This window comes from Sprattus sprattus, assembly GCF_963457725.1.
Source record: "Sprattus sprattus genome assembly, chromosome: 8".
In the NCBI taxonomy this organism is placed as follows: Eukaryota; Metazoa; Chordata; class Actinopteri; order Clupeiformes; family Clupeidae; genus Sprattus; species Sprattus sprattus.
In genome coordinates, this window is record NC_137927.1 from 9,839,464 (window position 1) to 9,852,397 (window position 12,934).

Sequence of the window (12,934 nt, forward strand, 5' to 3'; positions counted from 1 at the left end):
CAACACTTAATGCTTGCTCCTGAACCCAATAACAACGCTGGCCTCACCCTCAGAAAAAAGAGGAAAATAACTTATATTTTTATTGATATCAAAGCATTTATTGAAAAAAATGGCACAAATATTCACACAGTGTATGGTCGCAACAAGACAACAACGCCCATCACTTGACTTGCGTCCTGGTCATTCCCCATTTTTCTGTAGAGTCTGGAAAGACGGAAAGATAAAACACTCAGAGATTCTTCCAAGCCATCTTAGTTCAGGTACTGGGTGGATGAATGGAAGACGAGGGACCTCACCTGTGTTGTTGGAGTGATGTCAGGACTAGCGTCAGCTATGGTCCCGAGATACACAATGTTACGATGCAAAATCTGTTGATACCTGTAAAAGATCCACACAGCTACTGCTTCAGCTTCCTAGCAACTTCTGGACAGTGTACATGTACATAAGGATACATAACATAGATCATAAATCACAGAAAAAAAAGTCAGATTTTCTTTATTTCTAGAGTAAATACTGGTATGCACATACAGTCATGGCCAAAAGTTTTGAGAATGAGTCAAACAGGCATTTTCACAAATTTTGCTGCTTCAGTGTCTGTAGATATTTTTGTCAGATGTTACTATGGAAGACTGAAGTATAATTACAAACATTTAATAAGAGTCACTGGCTTTTATAGGCAATTAGTTGAAGTTTGAGTTTATGCAAAAAGTCAATATTTGCAGTTGCTCGCTGATTTGCTCTCGGAGGATGTTTTGGTGCCATTCTTTATTCATGGCTGTGTTCTAGGCAAAAGTGTGAGCGAGCCCACTCCCATGGCTGAGGAGCAACCCCACACATGAATGGTCTAAGGATGCTTTACTGTTGGCTTGACACAGGACTGATGGTAGCACTCACCTTGTCTTCTCTGGACAAGCTTATTTGCAGATGCCCCAAACAATCGGAAAGGGGATTCATCCGAGAAAATTACCTTACCCCAGTCCTCAGCAGTCCAATCCTTGTAACTTTTGCAGAATATTAGTCTGTCCCTGATGTTTTTCCTGGAGAGAATGGCTTCTTTGCTGCCCTTCTTGACACCAGGCCATCCTCCAAAAGACTTCACCTCACTGGGCGCGCAGATACACTCACACCTGCCTGCTGCCATTCCTGAGCAAGCTCTGTGCTGGAGGTGACCCGATCCCGCAGCTGAATCATGTTTAGGAGACGGTCCTGGCGCTTGCTGGACCAACACATCCTCTGAGAGCCACTTCTCCCAACCATCCAGGAACAGTTTGGTGATGAACAATGCCTTTTCCAGCACGATGGAGCACTTTGCCATAAGGCAAAAGTGATAACTAAGTGGCTCGGGGAACAAAACATTGATATTTTGGGTCCATTGGCCAGGAAACTCCCCAGACCTTAATCCCATTGAGAACTTGTAGTCAATCCTCAAGAGGCGGGTGGACAAACAAAAAAGAAAAATTCTGACAAACTCCAAGCATTGATTTTGCAAGAATGGGCTGCCATCAGTCAGGATGTGGCCCAGAAGTTAATTGACAGCATGCAAGGGCGGATTGCAGAGGTCTTGAAAAAGAAGGGTCATCACTGCAAATATTGACTCTTTGCATTAATGTCAACTAATTGTCAATAAAAGCCTTTGACAGTTATTAAATGCTTGTAATTATACTTCAGTCTTCCATAGTAACATCTGACAAAAATATCTAAAGACACTGAAGCAGCAAACTTTGTGAAAATGTAAATTTGTGTCATTCTCAAAACTTTGGGCCACGACGACTGTACACTGCTTTACTTACTGAACACATTCGGTCGCACGCCCCCTCTGCATGTATTCCGCAATGCATCTCACCAACTGATCGTTCTCGTCAAGCAACTTATGCACAGATAACAAAAGACAGTACCACTTTTAACTAAAATCTGTAACATTATTAAACAGATAATTGTTATATCTTTAACACATTTAATCTTAATACGTTAGGTTCAATTATCGAGACCACGAAGATGTAGCGCTATCTCATGGTCAATCTTAGTGGATGTAGTAGTTCCACTAGTTTTAGCATGTGAAACACAAACATATGGAACAGGCATTAGGGTTTTGCTAAACCGGTCGTTTTTACCGGAAAACAGCACGAGTCCGTTAACGATACATTGTAAGTCATCGTTATTAATGTTAACAACTTACCCTTTGGATAACTTCCTGGTTAATTTCTGCTCTCCCACGTTGTCTCTTCGGAACGAAAACTACGGACATTTTGTCACGGCAAGCAGGCCAACCGTTGGTAGGTTGTGCTTGGGTGTATTAGGTAATTTACAAGATTAGCGTTACAAGCCACGAGCTACAAAGGAATATTCCCTGCTGGCCAGCGAACCAACAAGCTAGCAACGTTAGCTGGCTAGCTGCATATAACGTTCATGTTATCACAAACGCTTTAGTCATGCAGGTTTGCAAGGTAAAACTACCATCAATAAGGTTTTTCGTATAATTCGCGCTTCAAATACATGTCAAGGCTTACATATTAAAATGTCCAAGTACTCTGCATTTAAGGCTTGTGATGCTCTCGCTATGCAAACTAAGCAACACAACAATGGGACAACGTTACCTCATTTTAGCGAGATCAGAACCACTACATTTGCGCATGTCCAAATGACGCCATACGTACACACGAAAGGTACGCAAACAAATTAATTGTGAATGTCATACCAAGTGAATGGTCCGCATTTAAGTTTTACATCAGTTTCATACAAATGCCTCGTCGGCAATTGATTGATATCCGCTGTAGATGATGGAAACAATGAGAAAGAACTGAACGTACATTTCTTTTATTAAACGAATTTGTAAATTATTTAAAATGTTGACATTAAATTGCCTGCCTATCAGATATTCACATTTAGTTATATGCAGAAGGAAGATTGTATTATACTTCTTTACTGGAGTCAAGTCCTTTCTGACAAACAAAGTCAAGTGAAATGCAATCACCACATGCTGTTTCCAACTAGTTATCTGCAGACATGTTGAAGGATATTCCCCACATGACCTACAATCAATAACAGAAAATTGACCATAAATCATTAAAAAAAAAAAAAACAAGAACATTACTTTCTCGGTTTATACATCACCAGAAAGCAGGTGTCCTGAAGCAATGTGTGCAGTGTCTAGATTCAATGGCCTAGTTTTGAAGTTAGACACTCACGTGTAGTTGGACTGCAGTAGGAATACAGTGTGTTTAAAAAAAAAAAAAAAAAAAATCAGTTTGTAAGCATATGACATGGCATACTACATAACTTTAAATCAGCTCAAATTAATTTTCATACATGTAAAAAACACAACAAAAGCCAAGGATATTGAACAACTGTTTATTCCCATCTTCGAATTAAACTGCCAGACAGCTGAGGCAAGTAGTACACCATGCTGTACAATCGTTTTCCTGAAGAAACAAAATGTTGGCCAATTTCTTTCAGAGGTCTGAGGGGCTCCATACAGTTAAACCCTCACAGCAAAACACTTTGGAAATATGTACACTTGAAACTTTTAAAAATATGCACTGGGGATCGTACAACAATGTGTCTATTATTGCAAAAAACCATCCAGGGGGACCCTTTCCCCAAATCTCCTTTTGTTGGCCCTGGTGTGTCCAAGTTGTTCAGTGTCATGATTTAGTTTTTTTTTCCTTTGTGGCTTTATCACAAGGCATTGCGCTCATGCAGCTTCTTCCAAGTGATCACTACAGCGACCGGTTCAAAACAGCACGTGGGACTGTGCAAGGTTACTAGCTGCCCTAGCATTCTGCTACTATGCTGTACGCGTTTTGTAGTGCTCTTTTTAAATTAAGTTCCAAAAAAAAGAGAGTATACTGTAAATAGTTATAGGTACGTCTTATATACTGAAACAGCCACAACAGTAACCAAAACACCCTCCATAAGCGTACTGAGAACAAGAACAACTGGAACACATTTAATGAATCTAGACCCACAACCCTCCCCCTACCCATCTGTCTCCCTCCCTCCCTCCACCTGTCCAGTCTTTGGATCCCGTACATTTCATTTGTTTATATGATGACACTGACTTGACCAATTTATACTAGGAGCAGCTATTTCTAGACGTACACTTCTCCCGCCCTGTGCTGGATGACTGACAGTGCTATTACTGGTGAGAGGATATGGTTATACAAACTAAACTCTTGGAACGCAAAAAAAAAAAGTAATGAAATAAATCACTACGAAAAATTATTCACTTTGCCATGAAATAATGTGACAGAAGGCCTGAATTCATCATGCCACGAGGTCTCCAGCCTTCACCAACATCTTAGAACCAATGTGTCCAAATTTTCAGTAGGTAAGTACATTTTCATTTCAAAGGACCAGTTACAAAAAGGACTCACACAATGAGCATCAATTGACTGTTGGTTGGTAGGAGATGAGTCAAGACTGAATTCACACCCCAGTCAACTCATTCAGCGACTAAGCTAACGTCCCACTAAATGAATGTTTCCTCCCATATGGGATAGCCAACATTTCACTGCCTCTCCCTCTTCCGTCCGGTGTCAAAGCCCCAGAGGGGGTCAAATGCACAGAAGCAAGCAGACCAACTGGCTAAGCCTTTGTCTGCCAAATAAAATGAAATATGCCAACCTTAACATTTACACCAACATGTTATACAGCTATATATGTATCCAAAAGAACATCTAAATGCTACCATCAGTGTAGCACTTCTGACTCTCACCTGCATGCTCCAACAAATTATGGGCCAACGCACAGGGTCAATCTGGTATCAAAATAATCTACAGCAAGAACTGGTATGTACATAAACATTAAGGTTTTTAGTTAAACTGGTTAAAATATGACTCGGTAATCCTACACATATTCATCCTTAAAGTGCAACTGGATACATTTTCTCAGAGTCCAATCTTGTTCTTAAAGGGTTGGCTAATTCTATGGGTTTGTCCCTGAAAAAAAGTGGAGAAAGTCGAAGATCACTAGGAGCACTGATCTTATTGATACCTATGTGAAGTTCTAGTGGCTCGTGACGCAAACAAGAGTGATAGCTGCAGCTGGATGAGCTGAAGGACTATTCCGCTTTAGACTGGTTCATCAAAAAGCCCTCTTGAGACTGGAACAGACATGGCGCCTACATTATCCATAGCAAAGGCAACAGTCACTGGCACTCAAATTGAAGGAGAAAAAAAAAGCAAAGAAGTTGAAGGAATTCAGACTGTCATCGCTTTCTTAGGGGGAAAACGAGGCAAGTCTGTTCCAGCAGGAAGCTATGGACCCTGTGTGATCTACTGAGCGAGGAAAAAAGCAACGCAGGCTGTTCTAATTCAATTTTGAGGAGAAAAAAAAAAAAAAAAAAATTTCCAAAGCATTACTTTGCAGAAAGACAAAGACAAAAAAAGTAAAGAAAAGTCCAACGGCGCCTATACATTCAGTTTATCACTAGACATACTTTAAAGAGGGATGTTTGTCAAGGTTGATCGCAAATCTGACTGAAGCCCAATGTGTACTAGATGTTTGGGACTGGTAGTATTGATGGGGAGGTGGTAGAAATGCATTTCTTAAGTAAGACAGAAGGGTTGGCTTCAAAACTAGAGGTGGTTCCATCAACCAAACCCTGGATCCTGCTGCCACTCAAGAAAAACCTTCTGGGCAAATGACACACCCACAACTCTCACATACACACCACGATTCAAGCCCCTGTTCGACATCACTAAAAGGGTGTAGACTGTTGAAACAAAAATAAAAAAAAAGAATTGCCTATGGAGATATGTGAGCAAAGATAGACAACGGAGAGAAGCTGTGAAGTGTAACCCAATGGGCTATGTACAGAGTTTTGGTGCTTCTAAAAGGTACATTAAAGGATATATCCCCAAAAATAAAGCTATTTCAGTGATAATCAGCACTCATCACAGTATCTGCGGGCTTCTGCATACATCTTTACAACTAACAGAAACATTATCAAATACCTTTTAGTAAGAAAGGAATATTGATGCAAAAATACTGAATAATTCCACGTTTAAGTAGGGTATTTACAGACAAGCTCTCATCCCCCAGTGAGTATACTGTATCAAAGAAAGATCATCAGATTCGTTTTGTACTGTTTTGTTGGTTTCTTAAAAAAGGGAACTGAAAGAGGCTGCGTGAACACCTGCTGATGGCACGCTGTGCTGGTGCCAAATACACACTAAAGTACATCTTCATTCGGTTTTGGGTCGGGGGTCTGGGTCAGGGCTGGGAACAAAGCACATTTCTGGACCAGTAAGAGCTACGTGTCTCCTGCAGACTCCCTCAGCTTCGACCGACTGCACTACGCGGCCACTTTGTTATCCTTCTGGAGGAAAGCACAATACACAGAGGGAGAGGGAGAGCAGGCGCAAGGGGAGGGGAAACACACAGATACACAACATAGCATTAGTGAAAGAGCCACAGAGCAGGCAACACAAATAAAACACATAAAATACTGTGTGTGTGTGTGTGTATATATATATAAATAGCAATAATTTGTAATTAAGACATCATTTGTTCCAAGAACTGGCTAAATAGTCCAACAAAACAAGCATTCTCATGGTAAAAGACTGTTTTGCCAGGGGTCGATGACTACTGATTTGGCTAATTACACTGATACAGGTGAACAACAAAACAGTGTTCATCTAAACAGGTCTGTTACACCATGACTGTACATTACATCTATATGTTCAAATGATCATCTTGGTGTTGATCTGTACTAGGACTTAGTGCTAATCTTCACAATGACTGACTGGAGAGATACTATGACTGGCTGGCAAAAAGAGATGGATCCATTACCCTGTACTCGTAGTCAGAGAACTCCCTTCCACCACGTCCACCACGGAATCCTCCCCTGTATCCACCTCCGCCGCCTGCCCCACGGGGGGGTCCAAATGAGCCCCGGCTGGCCGAACGTCCTCTGCCCCCACGGAACCCGCCCATGCCCCCTCGGCCTCTGTACCCGCCGCGCCCACGACCGTGGCGCAGGGGGATACCGAAGGTCTCTGCGTTCATCCTCCTCTCCTCCGCCCAGGTCTGCCTGCGCTCACTGATGCAGGGGAACACAGAAGATTCACTTTAATGTCTTTTTTTACACTCTCACATTTAAATTTTTTTTTTTAGCTTGCATTCCCACTTCGATCGTTGCAGAAGATTGTCGTTGATGTTACTAGGTCTACGGGGGATAGATTAACAGTCCAACTTTGTCATTTAAATGACATTGGCTCCCATCCCCACATGACGCCAATTCAGTTCATTAGAATCAAACCAACTGCTTTGAATGCAAGTGGAAATGGGGCCTAAGGAGATCAGAGGTACCTGATAGCTACGGCGTGCACACAAACACAAACGCACACAAGGAACACAAGGGCATTCGGTTTCTAAACAAAGAGTGCAGAGTACAGAGGGGAAGAGAGACACGGGCTTACCGTGGGAACGCCTTTTCCTGAGCTTTCCTGAAAACAAGAGCAAGACGCAACAAAGGCTTTAGATGAAACCAGGTGGACACATTGCCATGAAACTAAGTGCAGCTTTCTGTAGTATCATGGCTGGGAAAATAACTTGAAGAATCACTGCGTGAGATAAAACTGAATAACTACTGTCTGGATGCACTGTTGGTTTACCTGGTGTCATCGCAGGAGATGTTGTCGAAGAAGGACTTGGACTTGTCGTAGTAGCAGTTGGGTGCCGCCAGGCTTTCCGCTTCTTCCTCAGCATTGCCCTCGCTGTTCTGGGTCTCCACACCAGAGTCACCCTTATCCTCCCCGTTAAGAGCCTTCTCCGGCTTCTCCGGCTTCTCATCTGCACGTGCAACACACACACACACAAAATGGGCCATCAGTGCACACACACACACAACCGTGCACACACACACACACACACACACACAACAGTGCACACACACACAATCGTAATAGACAGATTCTTTTGAATTATTAACTTGATAAAAATTAATGTTCTTTATTGACAAACATTGTAATGAGATTCTGTGATAATTCCCTTCATGATCTCTAAAAATGTCTTATTAATGGCTAAGTTGTTTTTACTTTATCCTGTCTGGTTTTAAACAAGTGGGATTGATGAATTGGTATTTACAGCTTTCCATGTTCGAAAGTCATATTATCGTAAAATGGTTCGTAATGAGTAGAAACACTGAGTCAGGGAATGACACAACGGTATTATGGGAAAGTACCTTTCAGCTTGAGTTTGCTCTGAAACTCTCGGTCGATCTCCTCCTTGTTGAACTGAGCGTTGGCGCTCTCAAAGTCAAAGTCCTTCTCAAACTTCATAGGGCCATCCCGGCGCACAGAGAAACGCCCGCGGCCACGGTGACCCCCTCCACGACCCCTGCGATTGGCTGGGGGTCCAGCTAAAGGTGCTAATCATAAATCAAAGAAATGTGTTACTGCAACATGTGGACTTATAAGAAATGACCTTCATGCAGCTCTCAGGGAATTTCCAAGATGTCGTCACTAATTCTGTGGGTGCACTGCGTAACGAAAGAAAGGGGGGAGCAGACTAGTCCTGAGAAAGTGAGCAGATCACCATTCATAGTTAAAGCTTGCTAACATTTGCTACAGTACTGTGATGCTTTTCAATATTAATTATATGCGTACAAGTATAATGTAAATTATGTTACTGCAATATTTTCCCTGGTTGATATTTTGGCCTCTGTCAGACTTTCTCAGTCTTGTCGAATATGGCCGTAAGTCACCCACTATGTGACCAGGTACATAAGGCTGTTGTGTGAAACAGATGTATTTACAGAATATATTGCCTTAAACTACAATGTGTGGCTTCACCATGACGTGTAACTCATCAAGTGGTAAGTAAATAAATAAATGATTATTTACCAGACTGATGTTTGTTAGGATCTTGGTTGTCGATCCTGTCGATCCTGCCTTGACCGGGGCCAGGTCGCTGAATCTTCTGTGCATCCGCAGCTGTAAGGACATAATTATTTCCCGCTGTTAAATACTGTAAGTATAAAAAATATATATATATATACCCAACCACCACACACAATGACAATTAAAATGTACAGCAATCATGGCAAGTCTACAAATAAACACAGCAACATACCACATTCTAATCATTAAGCACAACAACCATGTCCAAATCAAATGTAAGACACTTTTCATATATAGCTTTGCTACAGTGGCAGGTTGGCTTCTCTGTGCCTTACTTACCTCTACGCTGGTCCAAAGCCTCGCCAGGCTTCTGGCTGCCAGTGACTGTGGCACTGGGCCGAGCCGGGCTCCTCTGACCCACAGGCACCGGGGGTGCAGGGGCTGCCAAGGGGGCCGTCTGCACACCCTGGTCCAGAGAGGGGCTCTTTCTCAGAGGGTCCAGAGAAGGGCTGCTACGGCCTGAGGAGAGCACACACACGTCTGGAGTCAAGAGCCAACCCCTGCAGAGCCTGTCAGGGGTTTGTGTCCCTGTCTGTGGGGCTATCTACACAACAAAAGTTTTCACCGTTGTTGTGTGGACGGCCCCTGTGTGTGTGTGTGTGTGTGTGTGTGCAACCCCAGCAGGTGAGGGAGATACAAGCTCTGGCTATGCCAGCAGTGTGTGAAGCCATGTCGAGAAGCCGCAGATTAACAGGGTTAACAGATTGGTCTGTGTGTACACGCATGGTTAATGAAGAAAGGCAAACGTCTGAGCCAGGACAGACAGGATTTGAGAAAAGCTGGATTCCACAGGTGACGGCAGTAGGATCGATATAGTCATAGTAACTGGATCAAGGATAGTCTCAAAACAAAAGGCCTCCTTTTTTCCAAGATTACACACCAGTGCAAATACTACACAACATAAAGACCTGCAACACAACTCCATCATTTGTCATTTGTTGGTGTGTTTTCTATGGATTGCTATTGACACCATGGCGCACATTTGACACTAGTGTATAAGCTTTTTAAAAGGGGGCAATGATCAGCAAACTGAACAAACTTCTGATTCTGAGAATACAAGACCTTCATCGAATCAAACAATGTGTTGTAATTAGACAAATACATACAAAACGTTTAGCATCACCCTTAAACAGATAGCATGCATGGGCCCGCTAATGGCATAAGTGATTCTGATTTTTTCCTTCTCCCACGACTTGGGTTACCTTCGTTCACACGCACACTTGCACTCACTGACAGAGTGTCAGGGGGGAAAGCACTGCTACTGCTGTGCGACAGAGGGTTGACTGTTCTCGTGTTGCTACCAAAGGAGGGCCCTGTGGTCTCTGTGTGAATGGAGAGGAACAGCACGGGTTTAAGGTGTGGGCACGCACTGGCATAGCACACAGACGCAGGGCTCTCCTGGCCTGCTCTTAACCCCAAACGTAATGCCTGCAACTGAAGGTTGCTGGCCACTGAAGATGGACTGACAAAAATGTTAACTGGGATAAATGGAAAGTACAAAATACATTGGCCTTACATCCTTGTGGCACTAGTGTTTGGAAAATGTAAGTATCATATGTGTGTGTGTCCTGACCGGTGACTTACCAGTAACCGTTTGTGGAGGTAGTCATACACTTACATGTCATGACACAATAAAAAGGCACATAAAGCACAAAACAGTCAGACGACACAGTTTGCACTTCCAAAACATTTTGTCGGTACATTTGTGTGATTCATAAATTCACACACTGCCATTAACCAGACATTTGCTTCTCATCAAGAGCCTAGCACTAGTACCAAATCATAGCCCTACTGTGAGCTTAATATCTGAATTGTACAACATCAGGTTAAATTAACCTCAATGCACTGGTTCTGTGATCTGAAATCTTGCAGTGTGCACCCACCTGCAGTGATGTTTCCAAAAGGCTGGGAAGTCAGAGGGCTGGCGCTAAACTGGCTGTAGGCGGGCACCTGGGGCCGGCTGAAGGGGGCATAGGACTGGAATGATGGTGCCGCAGCAGAGGCAGTTCCCAGGGAGGACTGTGCACACACACACACACACACACACACACACACACACACACAGAGGACAGAAAAGCATTCAGAGAGAGAAATTATTTTTTTCTGACCGCACCCATGACAATCTACACGACAATGATTTGGCATTGCAGGATAAAGCATTTACATTTTGGAGAGTTGTAATATTACAGAAAGACTGGAGTGGTGCTTTTGCCCTAGCAGACAGTCCTTACCTGAACAATGGCAGGATCCTGAGGCAGTGACCCGGGTGGTTTGGGGGGCTCACAAACCGTAAGGTCTTTGATGTCACTGCCCCTGAAGATGATGTACTCAAAGACTTCATCTCTGGGTGGGATGGGCCTCTCTGTGGGGCGATCCTCAGTGCCAAATGAACGAACTGGTGGCAAAGAAATTACTTTTAAAGACACAGTATTCGGTGATACTAGGAATGAGGTTTCACACACTAGAATATGAAGATCACATAACCATTACAGAAGTTCATTTTCTATGGGCACCACCGATTTTGGCAATTTTTTCGCCCTAATGTTACCGACAGAGCACTTAAATTATGTTATTCATGTCTACCACGAATGCTGAACACAGTAACTACCGATAGCTAGAGTTTTGTGGTTGCTACGTTTAAATTAACGTTAGGTCTCTTCCTAAAGGCCTAACATAAATGTGATGTTAAACAATAGTGTTCTTGTAAAAGATTTTGTAGATACCCTCGGTAAACTATCCGTTCCCTACACAGACGGCAAATAGGGATGAATTACCATAAAGCTTCTCGCTAATCTAACGGAGGCCTAACATAGAGGCTCCCAAAAGTAAACAAAGAGATCGAGAAACTCCATCACGTATTAGCGAATTTTTGCACCACCAACCCTGTTGCTATTGAAATTTATACCACACGCTGCTAGGAGCTTTTAACTTAACTGACCAGCACGACGCCATCTGATCCTTTAAAGGCACTGGACCTCCCTTCAACCACGGAGCTTTTGTTGTACGCGCCATCACTTCTTACCCTGCTAGCTAGCACGCAGACATTAGCTGCAGTTAGCTGAGATGACCTGCTATTAGAATGCTAACGGCACGCAAGCTCATGGCTAACGTTAGTAAATATCACGCCAGCATTAAATCATAAGAAATTGCAAAAATTTTAGTTTAGTGAACGAGACTGCTGATAAATAAGGTTTTGTTCCATCGATTTGTTAATGCTCGCAAATGATATGCACTTCAATAGATAAATAAACACTTATATTTGTGAATAGCTAGTAAAAAATATCATATCAACTAGGCTAGCTAAATACCACCTCACTTGGTACGCAGCTGGCTAGCTAAAGTTAGCCCGTGAGCTAGCCAAGTCTATAACCATATGACGAGTAAATACGCTAGATAGCTTGCTTGCTAACCAACTAGCTACCAACACAACAATACATTCACAATCGGCCCATTAAGTCAAAAATATAGACATTTTATGATAAACTACTAAATTGCATTTCCCAAATTACCCTTTGCAAGTGCAACAGTCGAATTCTCGGTGTCAATGGTGTACAAAATCCCTTCATATCGGATCTCGGCCTTCGAGATCAGGCTAATTTTGCTGCCGATGTAAGGCGTCCCTCCGCTCATGGTGTTTTTAATGCTGTGGGACTCCTAAACTGGCAAACAAAAAGTTCTTCTGCAGAAAAACGTATCCCGCGTTTAAAGTTGAAGATAATATTCCACTTTTCTTTTTTCTAGAGCTGTCTTGGTGTTAACAACCTTACTCGTTCGTTCTCCCCTCGAGTTACTACCACGACATGGCCGACTTCATTTTCCTCCTCCGCATAACCTACTATGAATTCTGGGATGGTGAGCCGATGAATTTTAAGGTATCGCGCTACATTTCGAGATCTCGATTTGGAAGAAGGCCAGGGCAGACGTAGATAGACTACGATAGACAAAAGTAAATTACGGGACCTGAGACAGCCAGAAAAAACGCTTCAGGTCGTCCGTTGCCACACCTTTGATTTGCGTTTTAATGTATTTAT

General features: G+C 42.8%; 2 protein-coding genes across 4 annotated transcripts; both read right to left on the reverse strand.

The window, feature by feature from the left end:
* Positions 1 to 76: 76 nt before the first annotated feature.
* On the reverse strand, positions 77 to 2,588 carry ss18l2 (ss18, like 2). Its single transcript, XM_080843216.1, has 4 exons — positions 2,177 to 2,588; positions 1,791 to 1,867; positions 297 to 378; positions 77 to 204 (listed from the first exon to the last, which is right to left on the reverse strand). The coding sequence occupies exons 1-4, from the start codon at positions 2,243 to 2,245 to the stop codon at positions 181 to 183; spliced, it is 252 nt and encodes an 83-aa protein (XP_080699342.1). The 5' UTR covers positions 2,246 to 2,588; the 3' UTR covers positions 77 to 180.
* A 752-nt stretch (positions 2,589 to 3,340) lies between these two features.
* Positions 3,341 to 12,716, reverse strand: lsm14ab (LSM14A mRNA processing body assembly factor b). Of its 3 annotated transcripts, none has more exons than XM_080843476.1 (11): positions 12,413 to 12,716; positions 11,135 to 11,298; positions 10,787 to 10,922; positions 10,106 to 10,225; positions 9,183 to 9,362; positions 8,847 to 8,936; positions 8,186 to 8,371; positions 7,617 to 7,794; positions 7,422 to 7,448; positions 6,793 to 7,042; positions 3,341 to 6,316 (listed from the first exon to the last, which is right to left on the reverse strand). In XM_080843476.1, the coding sequence occupies exons 1-11, from the start codon at positions 12,531 to 12,533 to the stop codon at positions 6,296 to 6,298; spliced, it is 1,473 nt and encodes a 490-aa protein (XP_080699602.1). In that variant the 5' UTR covers positions 12,534 to 12,716; the 3' UTR covers positions 3,341 to 6,295. The 3 variants fall into 3 exon arrangements, with proteins under 3 accessions (XP_080699602.1, XP_080699601.1, XP_080699603.1); XM_080843475.1 differs by having other exon boundaries at positions 3,341 to 6,319; XM_080843477.1 differs by lacking the exon at positions 10,106 to 10,225 and having other exon boundaries at positions 3,341 to 6,319.
* Positions 12,717 to 12,934: the final 218 nt, after the last annotated feature.